This window comes from Mesocricetus auratus, unplaced genomic scaffold (genome assembly GCF_017639785.1).
Source record: "Mesocricetus auratus isolate SY011 unplaced genomic scaffold, BCM_Maur_2.0 Super-Scaffold_100676, whole genome shotgun sequence".
In the NCBI taxonomy this organism is placed as follows: Eukaryota; Metazoa; Chordata; class Mammalia; order Rodentia; family Cricetidae; genus Mesocricetus; species Mesocricetus auratus.
In genome coordinates, this window is record NW_024429266.1 from 69,197,270 (window position 1) to 69,223,957 (window position 26,688).

The 26,688-nt window shown below is 39.2% G+C and overlaps 1 protein-coding gene across 6 annotated transcripts in view; it reads left to right on the forward strand.

Moving 5' to 3' along the window:
* The first annotated feature begins 307 nt into the window (after positions 1 to 307).
* Epb41l5 (erythrocyte membrane protein band 4.1 like 5) overlaps positions 308 to 26,688 on the forward strand; it is a 113,427-nt gene continuing 87,046 nt past the window's right edge. For 2 of the 6 annotated variants that reach the window (XM_005070295.4, XM_021227232.2), the window contains exons 1-4: positions 308 to 492; positions 5,069 to 5,256; positions 13,617 to 13,721; positions 25,172 to 25,214. In XM_005070295.4, coding sequence (XP_005070352.1) covers positions 5,077 to 5,256; positions 13,617 to 13,721; positions 25,172 to 25,214 — 328 coding nt within the window. In that variant the 5' untranslated portion in view covers positions 308 to 492; positions 5,069 to 5,076. Of the gene's footprint in view, positions 493 to 630; positions 928 to 5,049; positions 5,257 to 13,616; positions 13,722 to 25,171; positions 25,215 to 26,688 lie in introns of those variants that run through there. The other 4 variants (XM_005070296.4, XM_013113543.3, XM_013113542.3 and 1 more) reach the window with 4 other exon arrangements.

Consider the following 26,688-nt stretch of genomic DNA (forward strand, 5'->3'; position numbering starts at 1 on the left):
CTGGGGTTAAAAGTGTGCCAGGTCTTTCCCCCTTTGTTTTATTTATTTATTTAATTAATGAACAAATGAACCAGTGTAGCAGCCAGGTTTCCATACACCTAAGAGTGCCCTCGGGATAAGACAAAGTTTTGGGCAAGCGCAACAGGTGCCTCTTAAACTGTAGCTTCTTGTTCCTGTGGGCCCCACCTGGCGTTGCCGGCTTAAATTCACTCTCTGGAGGCTGATTTCCGGGGCGGCGCCATCGCCCCTTTAAGAGCCTAGCACCCCGTCCTTCGGGGCGGGGCTTGGGTAGGGCTATAAGGGGCGTGCCCGCAGGCGGCCGGGGTCCTCCGGGGGATTAGCGCAGGGTGGGCTCGCCCCTTGCGCCGCCATTTCTCTGCGTCTTCAGAGACCCGTCCTCCCCTCAGGTCGGCCGGGCGTCTCTCCCCAAGGGTCGTGAGCGCCTGTCGCCGTGCTCTCGGTCGCTACACGGTCTTCACCCCCGAATAAAAGGTAAGAGTGTGGCCCCGAGTGTCCAGTTCGCTCTGCTCACGGTGCGTAACCTCTCGGCCGCGCGCGCCGGGTGGGCGGCCCGGCTCCCCGGGCGGCGCCGCGAGCTGGGAGGGGAGTGGCGGCGGCGGCCAATGGGGCTGGGCGCTGAGTTTCGGGCGATACCGAGCGGTGGCCGCCGAGGACCGGGCGCCTAGCTGGGGTCTCGGGCGTCGTGGGAGCAACTCTGGTCAGCCCTGACCTCCGTGTAGCGGTGGGGTTAGGGGGAGGTCTAGAGTGTCAACTCGTCAGGGTCGCGAGTGGACGCACACCCGACGGGCCGTGCAAAGCTCGCTCGTGACCCAGTGAAACTTGGGAATCAATCGTGTGAGGCAGGTGCGTTCCCAGGAACCGCCAAGGCCGAGGGCGCTTCCCGCCCCCACGCGTGGCGCTCGTCGGGTAATGACGGGTCCTCCCGTGGGTAGAAGATAATTGTGTCTGTCCCTGTGGTTACTGCAGTCTCCTGGGTTCTGCTTTAAGAGCGAGGAGACCCCAGATTCCGAAGTTGTTTGGCAATAGTTTGAAGTTACTAGTAGTGGGTTGGGGTGGTTTTTTGTTTTTTAATTAAAGATAAGCCCACCTATAAATTCTTAACGTAATTCACAACTACGCTAGCCCCTACTGCAGCATAAACTAGGGCTACACCACTTACTGTAGTGGGTTACTTACTTGTGTCTGCGTGATCGTTTTAGTATCTTTCTTATCCCTCCCCCCCCACACCCTTTCCTTAGTTCTTTAGGTACTGGAAACCTAACCCTTGTCCAGGAGCTCGCTATGCTGTGCTAAATCCTCAAACATGTTTTTTGTTTTGCTAGGATAACATGTTTGGGAAACGATGTGCGTAATTTTCCTGCTTTTAGTTTCTCAATTGCATTTTCTTTTGCTGGAGATAACTGGGATGATAAATACTGATAACGTAAGGGCATTTTCTGTGTGTTGACAATATTACTGTTAAAAGTCAGTGGCTCCGTGTCTACTTGGATGTCCAGGGTTCAGTCCCCAACACTGCACAAAGAACCAAATGGAGGAGGTGCAGTTGGCCTTCAGTAATATATGCATATACACATTTCATGACAAACTTGGGGTGGGGGTAAAGTAGGAAATTGATTACTTCAGTTTTCATTTCTTTGATGAAAAGGAAACTTGCTTACTAGAAACCATGCAACTCCAGACCCCATATCTTCAGTTTGTTCTTTTTAGAGAAGGTGTCTCCCTATGCAGCCCAAGCTAACTTGGAATTTGCTGTATATACAGCCCAGATTGGATTGGAACCGAGAATTCTGCCTCTGCCTTTCACGGGCTGGCGATATTTTTTATTAGCCTCTTTTAGGATTTGCTTCTTCAAATAGTACCATTTTCTAATGTATCATTTCATTCTAACATGTTAGTTTTTTAATGATTGTCTAATATGTATCATAGCAAGCACTTTGGTCATCCATTACAGTAAACAAGTCATGCTAGGTCCCTGTTGTCCTTTTGCAGGGAGGGAAGCTAGCAAGTAAAATAAATAAATAAATAAATAAAAAGTCAATGGAATATTATATTACAGTTTCTTTCGGTGTTATTTAGAAAAGCCCGTGTACTAACGGGGTCATCTAATCTATCCTCAGGATCTGAGAGTGCTTTTCTAAGGAAAAAGCTTTTCAGGTGTAAATATAGAGTTAACTATATTAAAGAGGGAGAAGAATGGAAGAGTGAGCAAGGATTATCCCCGAAAGATGGAACCACTGATGAAGAAAGTTCTGGAATTAGACACTTGAGCTGAGCAAAGCACTGGAGCAGAGACAGCAAACAGCCAGATAGGGCACTGAGAAGTCCAGGAGGAGGAGCCAGAGCTGTTAAAGATTTAAAAAGGAATCAGATTTGTGCTGGCTGATAATCCACTGATACACTGACTGTGTGAGAACAGGATTGAGGGCAGGTGGGATGAAGGAACAGAAATATGGGGACACTTCTTTTTCCTAACCATCAATTTTTTTTAGCTATTTAAAAACTTAAAGCCACACATACTTTTATGACATCTGGATTAACTCTCTCCTGGGCTTTGCTTGTGCAGCACTAGACATGTCAGGTGCATCCCACTTCTAACTTTGCTTTTACTTGTTTGTTTGTTTTATTCGAGACATAGTCTCAGGTTGCCCAGGTTGGCCTAGAACTTGCTATGTAGTTAGTGATGATTGTGATCCTCCAGCTTCCACCTCCCAAATGCTGGGATTAAGGATGTGTGTGCTTCTATCTGTTTAGATCTTCTTGGCTGCTGTTGAACTCTTTTAATCATGTGTTTGATTGGGGGGGCATACTTGCATACCTGCAGAGTTAGATCTCTCCTTCTACCTTTATGTGGATTCTGGGGATCAAATTCAGATGTCAGGCTTTGCCTTAAGGACTGTTACTCACTGAGCCATCTTACCAGCCCTCGTATCTTTTTTATTTATTTGTTTTGCTTTTTTGATACAGGACCTTCATTCATATGTAGCTCAAGATAGCCTGGAAGTGGCATGTATATGGACCAGGTTAGCCTAGAACTCAGAACTCCCCTGTTTTAGCTTTTCAAGTGCTAAGAATTGTTTATGAGGCTTCCTTATATTATTCTCATGTGGGATGTCCTTTTTCATGACACCCATTTTCTTCTATTGCGTTGTTTATCTAGTTAATTTGTTTTTACTTTCTGGGCATCTAACTTAGGGCCTTGTGTGTATGGTAGGCAAGCACTCTTATCACCAAACTGTATCTCTGTAGAGATGATTTGTATAACTCTGTTAAACTACATAGTAATCCTTCAAAATACCTTTATTATTTTATTTCCTCCTAGTAATTTTTCATTTTTTGCTTGAAATGTATATGTTATTTAATGTTGTCATGTTTCTATGAAAAGAACTTGCTATTCTTCACAGTATTGGGTTTTATTGTTCAAAATAAGAGAAATCTAAAAGAAAGATGTTTTTCTTTATTAGATAATTACAGTAGTAGTTCTTTTTCAAAATGTCAGGATAAGGTGAAGGAAACGTAGTTTTATAGTTTCTTAGGAAATAAATTTATAAAGCATTTTGAATATTTTTCTTTAAAAGACATTATAAAAAATTTAAGATACGTAAATATCAAAAGAAGGATTATGCTCTCAAGTTGCTCACAGTGAAGAGTAAAAGCATAATTATCTGATTATAATAAAAGGTTCTGTGGAAGTGTGATTATAATGACTAACATAGCCATCAGGATGTTTTTCTGTGGGTATGATGGAGCTGGGTTAAAAGGAAGAAGTAGGGCTCAGTAAAAATAGAGCTTTAAAAATGTGGAGTCCACAGGGAAAGAAGACTGGACACCTATTTAAAAACCAACTGGAGAGACCACAAAGCTAGTGGATATGGGACCTGTAGGCTGGTCGGCTATTCCAAATTGAAGTTCTTTCCTTGGGTTCAAATCTGAAATACATGTAAAACACTATTATGAAATGTATTTGGTAATGTTTAGTTCATGGGTATTTAAATTTTAACATAGTAATATGATCTTAAAGTTACCCTTTTAGAAAGCAGATTAATAGCCATATCTGATTGAAATAGCCATTTAATATGGAGGTTTTAAAAAAGTAGGTCTGCCTGGAATTCGGCTGCCTCCTCTCGCAGGCTTCCTCACTCTTTCCACTGGTGAACTGAGAACACTCTCTCCAAACCTTACCCTCTGCCTCAAGCAGTACCTCCTCTGGTGGTAGTTATTGTAGAGCTATGGCAGTGTCCTGACAACTTAAGCTGTTTAATGTGGAGTCCTATTGTTTACACTGTGGCTGTTTTTCCTTTTCTACACCTTTTTCCTGGAATTAGTAATTGTCTTTATGTGTACATAGTTAATGTTTACTTTTCTCGGAGTTTCTTAGTTGTAAAACTGAGACACTAGGTTTACGAAGCAACTGTATGGCATTTTCATTGTATGTGTTTCCATACCTGTATTTGGTGTTTCCAGTTATAATGTACAATACTTTAAATAACTAGTATCTATTTTAACTATGTCTTTAACTTTAATGTTGTTAGTAGAAAATTAAGCAATAGAATATTTGATAGAACTTAGGAGGTTGAATTTATTTGTACTTTGCTAAAATGGATAATTACTTGTGTTTTGAATGCTCAGTTAAAAAAAAAACACTCAAAAGTCTGCCTCAGTGGTGTCTGGCACTGTTGTGTAATGTCTGTAGGGATAGTCATCTGCCTTAGGTACCACTTACTGATCCAAAACACTTGTTGAATGTCATGAATGATTGCTTTCTCCTGCTAGATTAGCTCCTCATAAGATAACAGTAAGTTTAAAAAGCTTCAAGCATTGCATTATTTTAATGTTTTAAACTTTATGTTAAAATCTAGCTTTAAAAATTATTTTGAAATAAAAATTGAATGTATTGTATACAACATGCTTTGAAATATGTATAAAAGGTGATGTGTTTCAACTTTTTCCAGTTAACATCCAGAGGACTTCACTAAATACCACCATTAATTTTACTACAAGTTGTTGGGAGTGTCTTTCCTTGCTATCACTTTCACCTCTGGCTTTGTAGTGGCAGAGATGCTGAGCTTCCTGAGAAGAACACTTGGCCGCCGGTCTATGCGCAAACATGCTGAGAAGGAGCGACTCCGAGAGGCACAACGTGCTGCCACACACATTCCTGCAGCTGGGGATGCCAAATCCATCATCACATGCAGGGTGTCCCTTCTGGATGGTACAGATGTTAGTGTGGACTTGCCGGTGAGTAGGCCTCTCTTAGTTGTGTGTGAGATCACTATTGTCTATGCTTCCTTGGGGTAGGTGAGATAGGGTGAGTATGGATCAGGCTCTGAAATATTCAGTTACGAGGACTAGAACCTGTAGGCCAGGAGGACCTGCAATTAGTGGCAGTTGCAAGAAACATTGAATGATGGGCAGTTATTGATGTGAATTAACTCTGTGTGAGTCTGTGCATGTGCACACACTTGTGCTTTTATAGACATGGTCTTGTGTAGCTCAGGTTGGCCTTGTACTTGTGATCATCTTGCCTTAGCCACTAAGTATGAGAGTACAGGTGTGTACCATGTCAGGCTTAATTTCAAAACTACTTACAGATACCAAATCTCTTATGTCTTTGTTCTGTTTCAGAGACTTCACAAAACTATGTTATGTGATTTTTTTTTGACATAAGCTTCATTGAATGTTTCTTGATGTCTGCTGTCCCTATGTACTTTTTACTAAAATTCAGTTTGAAAAGTCTGTTTAGAAAACTGATGGCTCAGTATGGCTAAGATATGTAGTTGAATAAATTCTAAAAGGCCTTAAATTCAGAAGGTTTAGCTGAAGAATTGAATAGTTTGTTCAGGTTCAGGCTTTCTTGGTTTTCCTTCGTTTGTTTTATTATTTTTTTTTTGAGACAAGGTTTCAGTATGCATCCCAGGCTTTCATGAAACTCATGGTCCTCCTGCCTCAACCTCCTGAGTACTGGATCACAGCTGTGCTCATCATACTTAGCTCTCTTGAAATGTTTGCAAATTCTCATTGTGTGTTTGTTATCTAAGTGTACTGCACATTTTTTAGAGTTTTTATTCCATGCACTTTAAGGTGTCTAAATTTTCTTCCTGTAAGGACTTGTTGAGGGGCTTGAGCTATTCCAATATGAGATAACTTAGTAAGAATAGTTTTAATATTTATTTTTTATTTGATAAGAATCTTGAGAATTTTGCGAGTCCATTTACTGTTAAATATGTAGTGAAAAGCATGAGATTGCGGTGTGAGAGCCCGGGGAAAAATTTATTACCTAATGCTTGAAGTATGAAGTCTTAGGGTTGTTGATTGGTAGGCTAATACTAAGAATTTTTAGAGAAGCCTTTTTAAAGGGCAGTGTGGTATAGAGGAGAAAGGGTATTATCTTTAAAAGAAGTAGACCAAGTGTTTAGTGACCCACCAAAATGGTGATACATTGATTGGGTCTAGACATGTTAGGGGACAACTGCAGTGACACAGCCACAGTTTTAGATTTGTTTCTTTTGAAACAAAAAACATGGCCTTTAAAAAATTTTTAGATTCAATTTTTAAAAATCTTTTATTTTTTATGTGTACTTGTGTGACTGTGTGCACATGAGTGTACCACTCATCAAGGCCGGAAGAGGGCATTATATCCTCTGTAGCTGGAGTTACAGGTAGTTATGACATGCACATTGTGGGTGCTAGGAACTGAACTCAGGCCTCTAGAAGAACAGCAAGCACTCTTAACTCCTAAGCCGACTCTCCAGCACCAGATTTATTTATTTCCATGTGTGAGTGTTTTGCCTACATTTGTGGTCAGTTGAGTCTTGATAAGGGCACCAAGAGTATTCAACTCTCCTCAACAAATGGTGATAATGTACATGCAAAAGAATAAAGTTTAAGTCTTTCCTCATACTAGGTAAAAATTAAGATAGCTCAAAAACATAAATATAAGAACTAAAACTATAAATCTTTAGAAGAAAATGTAGGATATTTATTTTCTTAGATAATGGCATCAATATAATGAATAACAAAAAAGAAAACTCAGGCAAATTGGACTTAATCAAATTTAAAAATGTGTGCCCTTCAAAAGGTACCACTTAGAAAGATAAAAGACTGGGGCTGGAGAGATGGCTCAGAGGTTAAAAGCACTGGTTGCTCTTCCAGAGGTCCTGAGTTCAATTCCCAGCAACCACATGGTGGCTCATAACCATCCGCAATGAGATCCAATGTCCTCTTCTGGCATGCAGACAAACATGCAGGCAGAACACTGTATACATGATAAGTAAACAAATAAATCTTAAAAAAGATAAAACTATACAACATAATAACAAAGTGTTTCATATTATATATCTGACAAAGAACTTGTATCTAGACTATGTAAAGAACCGTTACAACTCAATAAAAAGATAACCCAATTTAAAAATAAGCAAAATATCTAAGACTTTTTGTTTGTTGAGACAGGGTTTCTCTTTGTAGCCCTTGCTATTCTAGAACTTGCTCTGTAGTCCAGACTGGTCTCAAACTCAAGATTTACCTGCCTCTGCCTCCTGAGTACTGGGATTAAATGCATCACTACCACCTAGCTAAGTAGACATTGTTTAGTTAGGAAATATAAAATACATGAGAAGTCAGAGTTGGGTGGGTTATAGTTTAGTGGCCAAGTGTATGCTTGTATGTGTGAGGCCCAGGCTTTAAGCCCCAGCACCAAAAAACACAATAAAATACTACTTCGCACTCAAATACGAGGGCTCAAAAGTCCGATAATAGCAAGTGCTGGAGAACCTGGAGAAATCAGAATCTGTTAACATTGAGATTGGGAAATGTAAAACAGCTGCTTTGGAAAACAATCCGATAGGTATTCAAATGATAGGACATTGTTACCTTGTGACAAGTTGTTTCAAGATCTATCCAAGAGAATTAAAAACATGCTTACACAGAAATGTGTAGATGTTCACAGTAGCATTACTTATAATAGGCAAAAGGTGGGAACGACTGAGAGGACATCAGGATGTATAGGTAACATCAAGTTGCTGTCCATAAAAGAAATAACTGGTAAAAATACTATGCTAGTCAAAGAAACCAGTCACAAAGAACCACACATTTTGATTCTGTTTTATGGAAGTCTAGTTTTATGGAGAGCTGTAGAAGTGAAAAGGTAAGCCGGGCGTTGGTGGCTCATGCCTTTAAGCCCTGTACTCAGGAGGCAGAGGCAAGCGGATCTCTGTGAGTTCGAGGCCAGCCTGGACTACAGAGCGAATTCCAGGACAGCCTCCAAAACAATACAGAGAAACCCTGTCTCGAAAAACCAAAAAAAAAAAAAAAACAAAGAAAAGGTAGGTTAGTGGTTGCTTGGGAACTAGTAGAGGAGGTAGAAATTAATAGCCATAGGATAAGGAATATCTTTTAGAGGTAATGAAAATATTCTGAAATCAACTCTGATGGTTATACACACCTGTTGTGTATTCTAAAATCCATTGAATTACATATTTGTGTTGTTTTTGAGACAGTATCTCACAATGTAGAAGTAGCTGGCCTGAAACTCACTATATAGGCCAGCCTAGCCTCAAACTCACAGACATTGTCTGTGTCTGCCTCTCAAATGCTGAGAGTAAAGACCTGTACCCCCACACTTAGCCTAAATTGCATACTTTTAATGGGTGAATGGGATATGAGTTACATTTCAATTAAGCTTTTTTGTTTTTAACCCCCACCCCACAGAAAATAGAGTGTGTGTGTGTGTGTGTGTGTGTGTGTGTGTCTGTTTTACTGCATATAGGTTTTGAGTTATTTTGTTAATTGTAATTATGATGATAATCTTGATTTGGAACGGGGGGGGGGACTAGAAAGCACTAAAGCAATGTAGGTACAAGGGTATGTGAGATTGCAAAAAAAGGAAATGTTTAGCACATGAATGTGGTGAGGTGAAGGAACAAGGATAAGTAATGAGCACACTGTTAGACTGGGCCATATTCATGGTGTGGAAAATTATGAAAGTATAGTCAATTGTTACAGAGAGGGAAAATAATGGAAGTGCAGAAAAGCACATGGAAGGCAAGTGTGTTTGGTAGCCAGGTTTTAGAAAATAAAAGGAAGTCCCAGTGGTAGTTAAGTTGTTTTGAATTTTTTATAGTCCCTTGAACATAGTGGCTGCTCTTAACATATTAATTATTTGAGCAATTGAAAGTTTCTGCACCATGATAAGTCTCTCCACTGGCTCAGCAATCAAAAACAAACCAAATCAAACAAATTAGAAAAAGTGAGAGACTTTGAAGCCCTTAGTCCTAAATGAAATGTCTTTGCCAGACCCCTCACCCTCAAGGTTCAGGTATCTATGCAGGAAAGAGGTAGTGAATGACTCCAAACAGTATCTTGAAGACACAGCAGGATACACATATTAAGAACTCACAGAGACTGGCAGCATGCATAAAACCTGCACTAGTTCAAGCCAGGCAGGGTCCCAGCACTGAGAGGCAGAAGTAGTCATGAGGCTCCACCCCCAACCAAAAAGCTATTTGCAATTGCAGACAGCTTACAAAGAGCAAATTTGTTTTTCATGGATTATCGTTGATCATATTAACTATATTCCAGGAGAGATCTCCTGTCCAGGAGTAGTGGGCCAACACAAACTACATTGTTTTGTTTGTTTTGTTTTTGTTTTGTTTTTCATTTTGGCATATTTTCTCACAAGTGTTTTTGTTTTGCTTTATTTTGTACTGTTTTTTGTTGTTTGAGACAAAAAATAAACAAAATTGGGTGTTCAAAGTATAGTGTGTGAAAGTTAAAAAAATTTAAAAATTTAATTAAGAGATCTAAAAGAAAAGAAAGCACTACAGACCTGCCTAGAGAAGGCATCTTCTCTTCTCAGATATGTCTAGGTTTGTGTCGAGGGACAACATCCAGCAACCAGCACAAATGCATTGGTTTCTGAGTAGCCAGAACAAAGAGTTGATGAGATTCAAACAAGACAGTGTAAGACAAAGGAGTATGTTCTCTGTGGTCCGAGGTGTGACATACTTGCCGAACATAGACAGCACTCTCTGACAGAGACACAGTCGTAAGAGGAAGCAAGGTGTCCTTAGGAAGATTTTTTTTTATTCTAGTTTGTACTTCAATGTGTAAATAATGACTAATAGGGGGGTTTGAAGAACAGGATGATGATTCTATTTAATAGTTCTATGTCCCATGAGTAGCTGTGTCACTTGGTCTTCTGACTCTTGCTTGTCTCTAGTCATCAAAGACAAAGACTGTCATGATCTCCCTTTTTTCTGTATTTTGTTTTACCATAGGCTGACAGAGCTGTGGTTTCTTTCTTTTAGGCTCAGTTTGAAACATAAACCCCTAAGGCTATTGGTACTTTGAGGCAGAACTAACAAGTTGCAGGCCTTTTGTAGCTCATTTGTTAGGTTTAAACTGGGGTTCTTGGCAAAGACAATTGAGATTACTCTGACATTATTATGAACCAATTTTTTTCTTGCAGGCTATATTATGAATGAAAGTTTTTTTTTAGAATATCCATGCTATTCTAGCAGCCAGATCATTTAAAGAAGTTCCCTTTTAGATCGTGCTGTGGTGACACCTTTAATCCCAGCTCTCAGGAGAGGCACATGAATCTCCATGAGTTTTGAGGCCAGCCTGGTCTACAGAGTGAGTTCCAGGATAGCCAAGGTGGTTACACACAGAAACCCTGTTTCAAGAAACTTACAGAGAGAAAGACAGAGACAGAGACAGAGGGTTTTTTTTTTAGATTGGGCATCATTAACTTGAGGAATTTGAAAATGCTGTGTGTTCACTGTTGTTCTTATTAAAGAAGGTCAAATACACGACTTTGAAAGGCTGTTGCTCTGTCCATCTGCAGTACCCATTCTCTCCCCTAGAACACAGGTACCATATTTCAGAAGGCTGGAAATGATGCTTGGACAGAAGGAGGTGGAACGCCATTTTAAATGGCATATTCTTTTGTTTTTGAAACAAATACAGAATGTTGATGGAATGTGAAATTAAATATAGAAGTGTACCTTATAATTAATGTAATACAAGTTGGGCACTTTGGCACATTGGGAGGTAGGGAGGAGTTCAAAATATTTTATGTTCTGTTTTTGATGATGGCACTTAGCAAAATGAGCATAATTGTTACTTGTTAAATTTGTTAACACTAGGGCCAGAGAGATGGCTCATGGGTTAAGAGTGTGTAATGCCGGCATGCGTGCACTGTATATTTAATAAATAAATCTTTAAAAATAAAAATAAAAGAGTGTGTACTGATGCTGTAGAGGACCTGAGTTTGATTCATACCACCCACAGCAGAGAGCTGTCAACAGCCTGTAACTCCAGCACCAGAGAGGTCCAGTTTCTCCACACACACCTGTGCTTACATGCACATACATACCCACTGTACCCCACACACAATTTAAAAATATATCTTAAAACTTTTTATAGTTTAAAACTATTATTTTTTCATGTCCAGTAAACTTCCATTCCCTTCCTTCCCACCACCTTCATCTGTTTGTAGACTGTATTCAGATGGACAGCTTGGTTTTTTACTTGCCTGTGTAGTTTAGGTTTTTGTGACCTAAGAATTCGACACTTCCTTTTCTTGCTCATTCTGCTTTTTAGCCTTGCTGTATTTCTTCTTGATCTGCTTAAACCACTTTCTCCCACTGTTAAGTAAGGACTTTGCATTTCTGTAGATAATTGTGTGCTTTACTCATATTTCATTGAAATTTTCCTTGCTTAAAAGCCTTCCTATTTGAATACTGTCTCCCATTCTTGATCTTGTTCCAAACCCTTTAACGTACTCAAGCTATTTTCTTGTTAAACTATAAGGCTCTGGAAGATAAGTGCCTTTTGTTTTCCTTTGTAGTTGGCTAGGGCAGCCCAAAGAATATTGTAAATGCTCTATTAATATTTATTAAGTAAACCAAGGAAATTAGGAACAATATTTGAAATGGATCTTTAACATAGAATAGATTCATCCCTAGGTGAAGCTAAAATCATTCTCAAACCCAAATATTTTAATAAGACTTTTGGCTCTTTTTGGACAAGAAAGAAATTGCTGATTTACTGCCTTAAGACTATCCCATGAAACCTAGGAGGTAAGTGGGAAAATTGGCAGGAGTTCTGGTTCATACCCACATCCCCCCTACAACCACTCTATGTCACTCTCCCCTACCTCTTCTCCTCCTCTGTCCCCTCCTTCCCTCCCTCCCATCCTGGAATGGATATGGGGTTATCCTGCTGAAGACTGGAGTGTCTGTGGAAAGAAAGATAATTGAGGGAAAAGATTTTGCATACAGGTCTTGTCCCCCCCCTCTCCCTTTGTGGTCTTAATCATTAATGTGTGCCCTCTGAGTGGTGTTGTAGCAGTGATTCTGCTATTTTGTGTAATTGTCTGTAAGAATAAACCCTAGTGCTGCTACCTGAAATGTTCTCTGTTAGTTCCAAAAGAAACTTGGGACAAATGGCTATCTGTCGTGCCTATTAGCATACCAAAAGGCATGCTGGCCTCTGGGGTCCCTCTGTATCACAAGTACCTGTTAAGAGTCCATCCTGGCTCTTCTCACCCCATCCCCTACCCTAAATTTCTTCAGCTATGGATGTTTTTTCGTCTCCTTTCCCTGCACTCTTTGTCTTCATCCCCTCCCCCCCACCTCTCTCATGGTCAAGTCCAGTGTGTTGGCCTTGTTCAGTCCACTACTTTCTCTGTTCTATATTGTCCAGATGCCTCTCTCTGATTGGACTCTCCCTTACATATTCCACTTAGCCCCATACCCTGGAGCAGTCTTGTCATCAGTTTATATATTTATTCTCTGCCTCTAAAATTCCTACTCCTAGAATCCCCTTACCTGGATAAGTTTCCTTCCCTACTGAACTGTAGTGAGTTATAGTTAAAGGGATATCTCCTCTAGGAGTGAGAGTGCATTGCCGACCTTAGGAATTAAAGTGAAGCCATTGACTGGTTTTGTGGTTCTTGGGGCTGTCTTCTCTAGGGTCCTCCCCAGCCCCCATCAGAGCTAAATTGGAGCATTCATAGACTTTAGGGCTAGATTGGTTTTTTCCTTGTATTTAATCTGGAGAGGGTAAGTTACATTCCTAAAGTTCAGAGACAAATACACAGAAGTCCAAGACAATAAAAACATTACAGAGAATACTTAGGCAAACGCAGATGAAATAGAAAAGTCCTAATAAGTTTTCTAAAAAATCTGAGAAGTTAACAATATGAACTAAAGCTTGTTTGAAAAGGGTCCAATGGACTATCAGGTGGGGAAAGTATAAGAAATGTTGTTTAAATAAATAATACAGTTGATGAAGTTGTGATCAACTAACATAAAACAGAAATTGGTATGGGGCATGGTGGCATGCACCTTTAATCTCAGCACTCCAGAGGCAGAGCCAGGCTGATCTCTGAGTTCTTGTGGTCTAAGAGTGAGTTCCTGGACAGTCAAGACTTCCTGTCTCAATTTGGGAATTTCTCCATTGGAGTTTTTGAAAAGAAGCATTAAAGATTAAAAACTTAAGTGGAAGACTAAAAGAAATACCTTTTTCTCCCGAAGATCAGAAATACACAGTGACCCTGCTTAAGCTACTTACTGATCATCTTCTTGCTATTTCAGAAAAAAGCCAAAGGACAAGAACTGTTTGACCAAATTATGTATCACCTGGACTTGATTGAAAGTGACTATTTTGGTCTGAGATTCATGGATTCAGCCCAAGTAGCTGTGAGTATCTTTTAGAGGTTCTATTATGACAAACAAAATGTCAATTTTCAGATCATGGCTTAGGTACTTGAAGGCTAAATATACTTTATGCATTCTTGTGTCATTTCCTGTGGCCTGAAACATGTACTCCTTGTCTTAGTTCATCTGTTGTTGGTTAAGATGTGGTCTTGTTCTGCAGCCTGGACTGGCTTAGAACTGGCAATCTTATCTTGCCTAAGCCTTGCAAGTGCTAAGACTATAGTCAAGTACCACCATACCTGACTGCTCCTTGCCTTACAGACACCTGGAATTCTTTTTTTAAAAAAAAGATCTGGTCCTAACCTGAATTACTAGAGCAACATTTTTGAAGATGGAGTTTAGAAATCTGTGTTTTTAACAAATACTGTCTAGAGTGTTATGAACCACTGTGTAACAGAAAGAATGCTAACACTAGACTTTTATATGCCCTTAGGTAAATGGTATTAATTTATAAAGTAAATAGACTAGCATATCTCTAAGGTTCCTTTCAGAACTATGATTCTGTGCCCATAAAAACTACTTTGTGCATTTCAGGTGAGAGAACAGAGTATGTAACAGAGGAGAAAGTTGGAAGCTATTCATAGAACTGAGTATTACATTGAGATTTCACTGAGGTGTTTGGAAAAAGTAGACAGTAGGGTTGGGGTGGATCGGTGGTTATCCTCCAAACTAAGTATCAAAATTGTTAAGTGATAATTGTAATTCTTACTCTTTAGTAATTGAAATTGGATCCTTTGCAAGCAGATTAGTTTTTGTTTCAGAAAATTTGTTTTGTTTTGTTTGTTTGGGTCACATGGCAAGTGCCTTTGCCCTCTCACAGCTTTTTATTTCCATTTCTTACTATACTTAAATTATTACTTGGTTTTAGTCTTAGCCCTTGGCTGATATCTACAGTTACTGAAACTACTGTATATATATATACTTTGCCTTCTGGTCATACAAACTTTTAGTAAAGCTGGAATTTGAATTTTTTTCTTTTTTTCTTTTAATATGTGGGTGTGTGTCTGCCACATTTGTTCAGGCCAGAAGAGAACATATGGGTGTTGAAAACCAAACTCTGGTCCTCTGTGAGAGTAGCAAGCAGATCCAAATGATAAACCCTATAACTTTTAGTTTTTGTTCATTTTCTAGTTTATTCCTCCTATGAAGAATCCAGCTAGGTTTGGGGATTAAGTTTATATTCTTCATCTTTGCTGTAGTAAATACAATAGTGAGTTGAACTAGGATAATCGTTGGTATTACAAGTAAATTCTAGATAACACTTTAAAACTTAAATTTTAACTCATTTGATTTTATGGCATAATAAATATAGCAACCCCTTTCAGTTATTTTTTAGTGGTCACATTCAGTTCCAGAATTAAATAAATTGATATTTAATAAATAGTATGTTTTATATGAATATAATAATCTTGATAGATTAAATAAATGTGTTTTAGCTAAAGCATACAGTATAAACTGAGTTACCCAATATTTCCTTATATCTTTGTCATATTTACTGTTTTAATGGAACAGAATTGGGGGGCAGAATATTAAAGGATACAAGGTATTAATATACTATAGTTTAATCTTGAACATATGACATGTTCTTATATCTAAAATTAATTCATTGGTCACTACCAAGCAGTTCAAAATGTGTATGATACCTTTTGAATTATATAGTCATCATGGAGATAACCAAAATTAATAAGTAGATGAATTGAATTCTATTTTTTTTCTATTTGTATGTATAGTTTGTTCTTATTATTTATGTTTTTTTTGGGGGGGGGAAGGTTCGAGACAGGGTTTCTCCACAACTTTGGAGACTGTCCTGGAACTAACTCTTGTAGACCAGGCTGGTCTCAAACACAGAGATCTGCCTGCCTCTGCCTCCCAAGTGCTGGAATTAAAGGCGTACACCATCACCAGTTGGCCCTCATATATTTTTGAGACAAAGTCTCACCTTGTAGCCCTGGCTCCTTGAACCAGGTTCTGTAAATCAGGTTGGCCTTGAATTCACAGAGATCTGTCTGCCTCTGTCTCCTAAGTGTCAGAATTAAAAGCATATGTTCATTTTTATTTCATGTAGTTGCATACATGCATAGTAATTTCATAGTTGAAGCAGTCATATGCACAGAACAGTCATAAGGATGGTACAAATACCATTTGTAAGTTGGGAGTAAGATGTCCTATCATTCTTAAAACTCATGTATGCATGAAACAAGCATGGTTCATAATTTCATACAGCCATCAAACCTAGCAAATTAACACTGAGAAATCATCACTATCTAGTCTACAGACTGTTCAAGTTCTTTTAGTTGAATGAGAGTTGTCCCTAGAATGTCCCCTATAGCCACCAAGGTCCAATTCAGAATCCTGCTTTGCTTGTTGTCATGTCTCTGTAGTAGTCTTTAATCTGAGACATTGTGGTTTTGCTGTGTTTTTATTCTCATGACTGGACCTTTTGAAGAAGCAAGCCAGTTACTTTGCATGCTGCTCCTTTCTGTGAATTTGTTACTTCCTGAAGTAGGTTCATTTTAGAAAGCAAGTAATTCTGTGTTCCATTCTGTCCACAGGCTGTCATGTAACATCATTGTATTTTTTTTTTTTTTTTTGAGACAGGGTTTCTCTGTATTGTTTTGGAGGCTGTCCTGGAACTCACTCTGTAGACCAGGCTGGCCTTGAACTCACAGAGATCCGCCTGCCTCTGCCTTCCGAGTGCTGAGATTAAAGACGTGTGCCACCAACGCCCGGCACATCATTGTATTCTTAATGACTTTGTCACTTGATGACATAGTGTGTTTTCTAAGCCTCATTTCTAAGTCATTCTCTTTCCCTTTTGATTTTTTTTCATGTATCCCAAACTTACTATGTAGCTGAGTTGGCCTTAACTTGTGAGTCTCCTGATTCCACTTTTCAAGTACTGACGAAATTACAAGTGTGTCCCACCATGTCCTGGTTTTCCTTTTTACCCCTTGTAATTAATTGTTTTGTTAACAGTTTCTCTAAAACTGTTCCCTATCAAGTTATTTATAAACAAATTGATTCCTATTTTATTCGGTGTATTGTTTATTTTGATGCTCATGTTTTCCCAAGCTTGGCCAATGTAAACTGCTTCAAAATACCTTCATGTTATTCAACATGAATGTATCATTCTTTGGGCTCTAACTTTCTGACCAAGAAAATGTTCCAGGTTTATTTGGTATTTCCATCTGAGTCCTGGAATTAACAAGTTGTTTGGTAAGTTTTGTGATAAGATTTGAAAGCATAAGTTTACAGTTATTTCTGTATAGATATATAGTGGATGTCATGCAACCTCTATTAAGTTCAATTTGAGTCTGATACTATAAAGGTTATTAAAGTATTTTCACCTTCTCATATTTGTAGTAATAGTTCTCATCTACAGATATGTCTATCAATATTCATTGACTGAAGATGGGGTTATATCTGAATAAATTTATTTTTTTTCTGAATAAATCTATTGTAAGTTGAAAGTGCTGTAAGTTCAAAATGCATATATATCTACCCAATATCATAGCTGAGCACTGCAGTTAATGGTAGAGTCTTGGTTGTTTATCACATGATAAACAGTCCTGGGGATTTACTGGAAGCTGTGATTCACTGCCACTGTCTCTCATCACAAAAGATAATGCGACTGCTATCCTTAGTCAGGGAAAGATCAAAAGAATAGTTTCTGTTAAATGTGTGTTGCTTTCACACTATTATAAACCCCCATATGCATTTCTCCAGTGTGAATACCGACTGTATTTAAACCACCGAATTATTCTTAGACTATTTTATTTGTGAGGAGGTAGGGCTTATGAAACTGTAGTGTTCAGTTATCTTACATACTGCACAATGGTATAAAGAACTCCTTTGAAGTTATCTACTCTGGAGATGTGGTTTGACAGGGAGAATTATGGAGCAGGGAGAAGGCATGCTTGAGGAAAACTGTTGATTTTTAGCTAGGATGGACATAGCATTTTTATGTCAAAGTGTGGCCACTCTGAAAAATTGAAATACGTTTTTTATTATAAAATTTGCCACTTTAAATTGTGTGATGAAAATTTGTAGAATGCTCAAACTTTCCTACATCAGATGCATCATCTGAATCCCCACAAGCAGTGCATGAGATTACAGTGTTTCATAGTGGCTACACTAGTTCACATTCCCACAGCAACATAAAGGGTTTCTTTCTCTCCCTGTCCCTGTTCCCAGTATCTTCATCAGCATTTGTTTCTTTTTGTTTCTTGATGATAGCCATTCTGACTGCAGCGAGACAGGATCTCAATTGTGGCTTTGATTTGTGTTACCCTGATGAGCCTAAACAGATTGACTTGTCAGTTATTTATTGGCCAGCTGTACCTCTTCGTTTGAAAAATGCATTTTCAGTTCATTTGCCCATTTGTTGTAGATTCTCTTAGGTGTTTAATATTTTATTGATCCTCTTTGAGATAGATAGCTGGCAAGATTCCCTACCATTCTTTAGACTGTCTCTTGACTCTGGTGATTGCTTCTTTCACTTTATAGGAACTATTAGTTTTTTGTGTGTGTGTGCATGTGTGTGTGTGTGTGTGTGTGTATACTGGCATGTACATGATAGGACAGTTTGAAAGTTCTTTTTTTTTTCTTCCAAGACAGGGTTTCTCTGTAGCTTTGGAGCCTGTCTTAAAACTAGCTCTTGTAGATCAGGCTGGTCTGGAACTCACAGAGATCTGCCTGCCCCTGCCTCCCAAGTGCTGGAATCAAAGGCATGGGCCACCACCCAGGAGTAGATTCTTAAATTCCACTTTGTTGATGTGACATTTCTTTTGTTTCTGCCTCTGCATGGCAGACATACTGTGGGCTAGTTGGCTTTTGAGTTTCCAGCCAGTTTTCTTCTCCCTCCTCCTATTTCCCCCATAGAAGTGGTAGTATTACAGATGCAAATCGCTACATTGGGTTTATTTAATCTGGGCTCCGGGGTACAAACTCAGGTCCTCAGGTTTGTATGGCAAAGCACTTTTACCTACTGAGCCATCTCCCTAGGCCCATGTATCTCTTTAATGTGCTGTTATGTTCTAATTGCAAATACTGAGACTTTTTTCATCAAGGAAAGTCTTCCATGTTTGTTTTGTTTTCTGTTGAGTCCTTACTTGGATTTATTATCATGGTAATACTGTCTTTATAACAGAGTTTGGAAGCATTCCTTCCCTTTCTATTTTGTGTAGTACTTTAAGGAACATTGATGTTGGTTATCTTTAAAGGTAGAATTAGCAGTGAATATGTCTGATTCTGGGCTTTTCTTAGTTGAGAATTTCTTTATTTTATCTTCAATATTGTTTTTAATAGGTATTTTTATTTTATGTCTATGGGTGTTTTGCCTGAATGTAGGTCTGTGTATATTGCCTACAGAGGCCAAGGCCTCTAACTCATTATAGATAGAGTGTTGTCATTTGAACTCCAGTCCTCTGGAAGAACAGTTAATGCTTTTAACCTCTGAGCCATCCCTTCAGTCCCTCAATATTATTCTTGGTTTAATTTTGGTAGGTCATGTGTCTAGGGTCTTTTTTTTTTTTCCAACTTCCAAGTTTTAAAAATGGTCCCTCATAATCATCTGGACATCAGTAGTATTGTAATTTGTCTCTGGTTTTATAAGTAAGATGTCTTTATTATTATAATAATTATTAGTTTGGTCTGTGGCTCACCAGTATCGTTTATCCTTGTTTTTCAAGACAGGGTTTCTCTGTATTGTTTTGGAGGCTGTCCTGGAAGTAGCTCTGTAGACCAAGCTGCCTCCAAACTCACAGAGATCCTCTTGCCTCTGCCTCCCAAGTGCTGGGACTAAAGGCATGAGCCATCTCTTTTTATGTTGATATTATATATTGTTCTTTTCATTACTATTTCATTAATCTTAGGTCTCATCTGTGTTATATATTTTCATCTTCTGAGTTCAGATTTGGCTTTTTTTTCTTGCTTTTAGGTCATTGATCGCTCTAATTTCTTAGTGTAAACGCTTGTTTTAAAGGTGTATTTATTTTCATTTTATGTATGTGACTTCCTGCATTTATGTATGTTACACTGCATGTATGCCTGAGGACCCTGGAGTCCAGCAGAGGGTGTCAGAGCCACTGGAACTGGAGTTATCTTATGTGAGTGTTGGGAACTGAAGTATAGTCTTATGACCAAACCGGAAGCTGATTTAACACCTGAACCTTCTCTCTAGCGCCAGTGTGTGCACTTTATTAGTTACTTTTCTTGTTGCTGTGATAAAATACCTTAGAAAGACAGCTTATGGAAGATCTGATACCCCTCTGACTTCCACAGGTACCAGGCATGCACATGGTATACGTACATATTCACAAGACAAAAATACACAAACAATAAAATTTTAATTTAAAAATGATTAACATACTTAGGTCACCTACATATCAGTCGTGAATTTGACATTTTAAAAAACTTTAACAAAGGTAACTTGGAAAATATTTTCTAATGTCTGGTCTAAGTTTTCATTTGAAATGACTTACTTACGAGACTGTTAACTCTAAGAAAAGCAGTCACTTAGGACTAGCTAGCATCTAGACTAAACAGAAGTGTTTTTCCATTACAAATACTGCTTTCTTAACATTTTCTAAAATAGTTTTAAAATGTTAAAAATGCCTTTGTTCACAGAGGTATTTCTTGTAGCCACTATTTTGAAAGATAATTAACATTTTTATGCTCTAGGCTCTTTCCCCTTTGAGCAGTAATGGTGTGTTTCTTCAGTGAGCTGGGTGAGTGTTCAGAGGCTGGGCTTGCTGAACAGCTGTTTGCACACTATTTGGCTAGAGGGCCTGGGACAAGGGGTGTGTGTGTGTGTGTGTGTGTGTGTGTTTGTGTTGATGTGTTATAAGCTTCCTAGGTGATTCTTTGGTGTTGGTGTAGTTATGTCTGCTGTTTGTGATTATATAGTTTTTTTGTTTGTTTGTTTTTTTTTGTTTTTTTGTTTTTTTTTTGTTTTTTTGGTTTTTTTTTTGGTTTTACGAGACAGGGTTTCCCTGTATTGTTTTGGAGGCTGTCGGTCCAGCCCAGCCTCGAACTCACAGAGATCGCCTGCCTCTGTGTCCCGAGTACTGGGATTAAAGGCATGCGCCACCACCGCCCGGCGATTATATGTTATTATCTTTTAAGATACATTAGTAAGCCAGGCAATGGTGGCATATGCCTGTAATGAGTCTCTCTGAGTTCCAGACCAGCCAGGGCTACACAGAGAGACCCTGTCTTGAAAACAACAACAAAAACCAAAAAAAAAAAAAAAAAAGACTTGAGTAAATTGTTCTTTCATAGCCAACTGCTGAGGTTGAAAGGAAATGCAGCTTTCTGCATATCAGCTAAACTTTAAAAATGGGAAGTCAGGGGGAATTTGTTTTCTTTTTAAGGTGTGAACTATTTTAGTTTTACATTAAGCACCCAAGAGTCTGGATCTCCGTGCTTTCCTTTATCTTCTTAGCAGTTTAAACATGACTCTCAGAGACTCTTATTCTAGGAAGTGCATCAGAGCCTGTCTCTGAGCTCTGAATTTTCCAGTCCCTGCTCTTGGAATGTGGAGGAGATAAAAGAAAACAGACTTGAGAATCTGCAAACATGAACTCAAACCTTCCTCATAAGAACAGTGACTCAGGATTCCCTCCCCCAACTCCTAAATTACACTTTCAAATGTGTTTGTTTGTTTGCCTCACTGGACTGGAGATACTAGAATTGGTAGAGAAGACTGGAATTGTTGCCTTCAGCCCTTCCTCTGCTGGGGTAACTTTGTGTGTAATGGTAGAGCATGGGAAAGTGTAATCATGAGAATAGCCTTTTGGGTTTTGTTTGTTTTTACACTTTATTATTTTATACTTTATTACACTTTGTTTTGTGTTGAGTGTGTGCCTATATAATATACATGTAGAACTCAAGGACAACTTGGGGAGGTCTGTTCTCTCTTTCACTGTAGTCCCAGAGGTCTAAATCGTCAGATTTGGCAGCAAGTGCCCTTCCCTGGTGAGCAGTCTTAATGACCCTGAAACTAGTTTTGAATAGCTCCAAGTAGGAAGAGATTTCTTAACAACCAGGAATGGTTTTAGTAAGTCATCTGTTTCCTTATATTTCCTCAAAATTTATAATTAATTGGCAAACGTGATAGTGTACACCTTTAATCTCAGTGTACACCTTTAGTCCCAACACTCAGGAGACAGTGGCAGGAGGATCTCTATGAGATGTTGGCCAGCCAGAGCTACACAGTCAGATCCTGTCACAAAATGGGTGGAAGGGATAGTTATAATTAGCCTGTTGGTTTTCAGTGTACTGTTAACTGTTCTTCAAATACAGGTACATCAAAGAGAAATTCTTCTTCCAATGAAGGAAGTCGAGAAGGAATTAAGAGCAACTCTTCATATCTGGGGAATGCATACTGTTTATAGGGGACTGATCTTGTTGGTGGTGAGACTGTTGGCTGTGTATGTTTTTTCATGTATATGTGTGTAGGGTATGTGAGTACTGGTGCCCATGGAGGCCAGAAGAGGGCATTGGATCCCCTGGAGTTGGAAGTAACAGGTGAGCCAGTTGTCATGGTCACTGGGAACTGAACTCAAGATTCTCTGAAAGTGAAGCAAGTACTCATAACTTCTAAGACATCATCACTGTAGCACCTGCTTTTTATTATTACTCCCCAAAGTCCATATGATTGTCTATATCAAATGTTATAATAAAGGAGCTATTATTCTTAACAACAAATTGTGTTCATAACACTAGTAATCTCTTAATTTTTTTCAGTTTTGTTTATTTTCCTTTTCTGTGTATGAGTGTTTTGACTGTGTAGATGTCTGCGCACCACATGTTGCAATGCCCATTAAGGCCAAAAGAAGTCATCATACCCTTTATAACTGTAGTTTCATGTGGCTGGGAGCTGCTTTGAGGGTGTTGGGAATTGAACCCAGCTCCTCTGGAAGATCAGCAGCCAGTGCTCTTAAATACTGAGCCATCTCTCCAGTCCCTTACCAGTAAGGTCAATTACTATTTTATAATTATTAACTCGCTCTAAAAGAATATACATTTTGATGAAATAATTTATAATACTTTATGGCCAGGCATACCATTAATCTCAGCATTCAGAAGGAAGAGGCAAAAGTCTAAAGCCAACCTGGTCTACAGAATTCCAGAACAGCTATGACTATGTGGTTGAGACAGCTATGACCTGTCTAAACCACACTACCCCCCCAAATAGCAGTATCTGTTTCAGATATTTTGAGTATTTGCTTTCATTTTTTAATGGCTCTCATTATGCTTTTGTCATATTTAAATGTTTTAACCAGTCTGCTATTGGATGGTTGCCATGTATTTTCCTTGTAGGAAAATCTTTGTACAGTTATTTCTGAGTCAGACATGAGTTCTTGAGGCATTCACTGCTGTCTACTAGTAAAAATTGCTGCCTGGAAGGGCTGTGCTCATTTGTGGTCAGTGTCGTGTGCAATGGAGCTACCTGAGACAATACTCAGGTGACTAGCCATGGGGTTTGGGGCTCTGTTTTGTTTTTGTTTTCCCCCCAACTACAGTAAGAGAGAGAGAGAGCTTGGGCAACTTCCAGGTCTGAAGTTCTGAAAGAAAACATCTAGACCCAAAAACTATTTTTATTTCATGTTCAGTATGTAATGGCATTAGGCCACTTTGAGTCTGGGATATTTGCATATTGATTTTCTGGGCCAAGATGAAAGCATTATATGCTGCCCCAGATTGAAGCCATTCCCAGTCTGTGTTCTGCCTGCCAATAGGATTTGAACAACTGAACGTTTGCCATGCTGAAATATATTTAAGCACGGGTGTGTGTGTGTGTGTGTGTGTCCAATAATGTATTAAAAGAGATGGCCAGGTAACCTATACAGCTTGGAATCCAGAGGAAACATAGCATAGGACTGGGATGTGGCTCCGCTGCAGGATTCTTGTCTAGCATATTTGAGGCCTGGGTTCCATCTTCCCCTACTATCAGAACTAAGATAGAAAGCATTGCACAGTCCCTGCCTGAGGTGTTTACAAAACATCTTATTCAAGGGTAGACTGGTACTCTGCTTGAGGAAGAAAGGAAAGAAAAGGCTAGGTAAATAATAGGTAAGGAAAGCAAACAAAGCACTGGTAGCATTGCAGCCTTATTTATTCTTTGCCTAGCAGGATTGCTGAAACTGCATCCTTGGCTCTGTGGACTGGTCAACACAAGAGCACTCCCTTCTCTTGGTGCTTGGAATTGAAAGCATGCTGAAGTGAGCTTGTTCATGTGTAACATAGTTGAACCAGTGCGGCCTGTTGCTGTGAGGGCCTGATGTAAAGGGTTTGTAATGAGCTGGGAATGCTTTGTCAGTGGAAACATCAGGAATTGTTTCAGGTCTGTTTGTGTTATGAGCAGTCCCAGTGAAGTGGTTATAGAAATTAAAAGGCTGTTGCTGGCTTACTCAGACTGACTAGTCGGCACAGCTGTCGCGAGTGCCATGTCAGATTGTTGCCACCATGAAGAAGGTGTTTTAGCTGCTCTGGCTGGAAGCCAGGCTCAACTATGTGAAGGTTTCCCAAGCAGTTGCAGACTTGAAACAGTTCTATTTGCAGAATAGTCAATACGACCCTTTGCTGCCTGGAGGGTCTTCAAGTACAAATCCTTTCAGACCCAAAAAGTCTGCTCCTTTTTGTAGTCATATTTCTTGAGGCTTCTCAAACCACTCTTCAAGAACCAGTGAATATTCAAGAGAACTAAGTCTGAAGTCTGTACAAACACTTCTCCATAACATGTGCCATAATATGTAACCTTCTCGTTGTCAGTCCTGAACATCTACCTCTGTGAATTTTCATGGATTTCTGTTTCACAAGGTTTAACATTTTATATACACTGGTTGTCGATACAGTAAAACAGCATACAAAAGAAGGGCTATTACTGTTGAAAGCAGAACTGCTTGTTAAGTGTAAACATTTTTATTCATAAAGCAGAAGGATAGTGGTAGTGACTGCTTGCTTGACAGAAATTTTCATGATTTTGAAGGAAAAAAACTCATCTTTTAAAACCCTTCAGGCTCTTTCAATGAGTACTGAATAGTCGCTATGTTGGAAAATTCAGGTAACATTTCCTCTGCTCTGTGTTAGGTTCTGCCTGTGAGTCCTATAAAGGAATGAGATTTTTCTCTCAATGTTTTGTGCTTATTTATAGTGGTACTTATCAAGTGCTCTATAGCTGAGCCCTATTCTCTAGTTTAACAGTTTCAAGAGAACCATTAATTTGGGAATTTGGGAAAACTAAGGGTATAGTTTAAGTTGTAAGAGCCACCTTTAAAGAGAATTTGAAAGAATTCAGGCCCTTTGGTTTTTCCTTTGTGAAATACTGCATAGTGGTTGTCAACAAAATTGAAATAAGCAATAACTCTAGTTAAACATTAAAGTTGTACTATTTGCAGAAGTACTCAACTTTATTTTTCCATTTACAGCATTGGTTGGATGGTACAAAAAGCATCAAAAAGCAAGTAAAAAGTAAGTGCTGAGAAATCATTTGTGAAATAGTGCAAATAAAATATATCAGAAACACTAATTCTTAATAGTAAGAACATTTTTAAAAATCATGTTTCTTTTGAGTTTCTTTACCATCTGCTTTTGTGGGATGGGCTGGGGGTTATGTTGGTCAGCCTCAAGATACATCTTAGGATGGTCTCAAGTTCAGAAGCCTTCCCAGCCTCCTAAATGCTAGGGGCGTTGCTGGGTTCTACTGTGCCTGACTAGCATGTCTGCTTTCTAAACTTTCACTGTGATATGTAATGCCCAATTTATATAGGTTTAAAATAAGTCTGGACTCAAGAGTCTTGTAATTTGAGTTTATAGGAGAAATATTTGCAGCTTACAAACATTTGAATTGGATTCTTATAGAATGTTTAACTTCTCTTTAGATATTGCTTGTGCTAATATTTTATTGGGCTTCCCCCCTCTTCTTTTTGTTTGTCTGATTTTGATTTGGCAGGTTCTACTTGCTTCTAGAAAACATTTTGAGACCTAAAGGATGCAGTAATTTTTCCCTTGTCTTCCGGGGATTGATACTATACAGACTGTGCACAGTAGCCTGGACTTAAGAAATATGTCTGTGCCGTCAGCTAACATAGCCTGTGGCAAGCACCAGAGACCTGTCATCCTTATAAAAGTTTTTCTCAAAATTACTTATTTTAGGTTTATGAGTACTGTGCCTGCATGCATATATGTGAACCATGTGTGTGCCTAGTGCTTTCATAGGTCAGAAAAGGGCATTAGAGCTGGGTGGCAGTGGCGCACACTTTTAGTCCAAGCACTCAGGAGGCAGAGGCAGGCAGATCTCTGTGAGTTCAAGGCCAGCCTGGTCTACAGAGCAAGTTCCAGGACAGTCAGGGCTACACAGAGGAACACAGAGGAAGCCCTGTCTCAAAACAATGAAAAGGGGGAGGGGGAAGCATTGGGTCCCTAGGAACTGGAATTACGGACAACTGTGAACCATATGGGTGCTGGGAATTAAAGCCAGGTCCTTTTCAAGAGCAACAACTGCTCTTAACCAAGGAGCCATCTCTCCAGCCCTAGCCTGTATTTCTTTTAAAAGAAGAATAATGATAGTGCTGGAGAGATGGTTCAGGTGTTAAGAGCACATACCAGTCTTGTGGAGGACCCCCGTTTAGTTCCCAACACCTGTATCAGTGGTTCACAGCTGCTTACAGCTCCAACTCCAAGGGATCTGACACTTTTCCTCTGGACTCTGGGCACCTGCATTTGCACATGCACGTAACACCCCTACACACACACACCCCACATACACATAATTAAAAGTAAGTGTTAAGTGATGAAATGAGTAATTCACGTAAAATGGAGTAATCTTAACTTGGTAGAACTTGGGGAAATAAGTGTCCAGTCCCCACAGCCTGGCTTGTCCCGGTAGTGTCAATCTGTAGGGCAGTTTAACTCTTGTCTTTATAAGACAAGATGCTGAGAACAC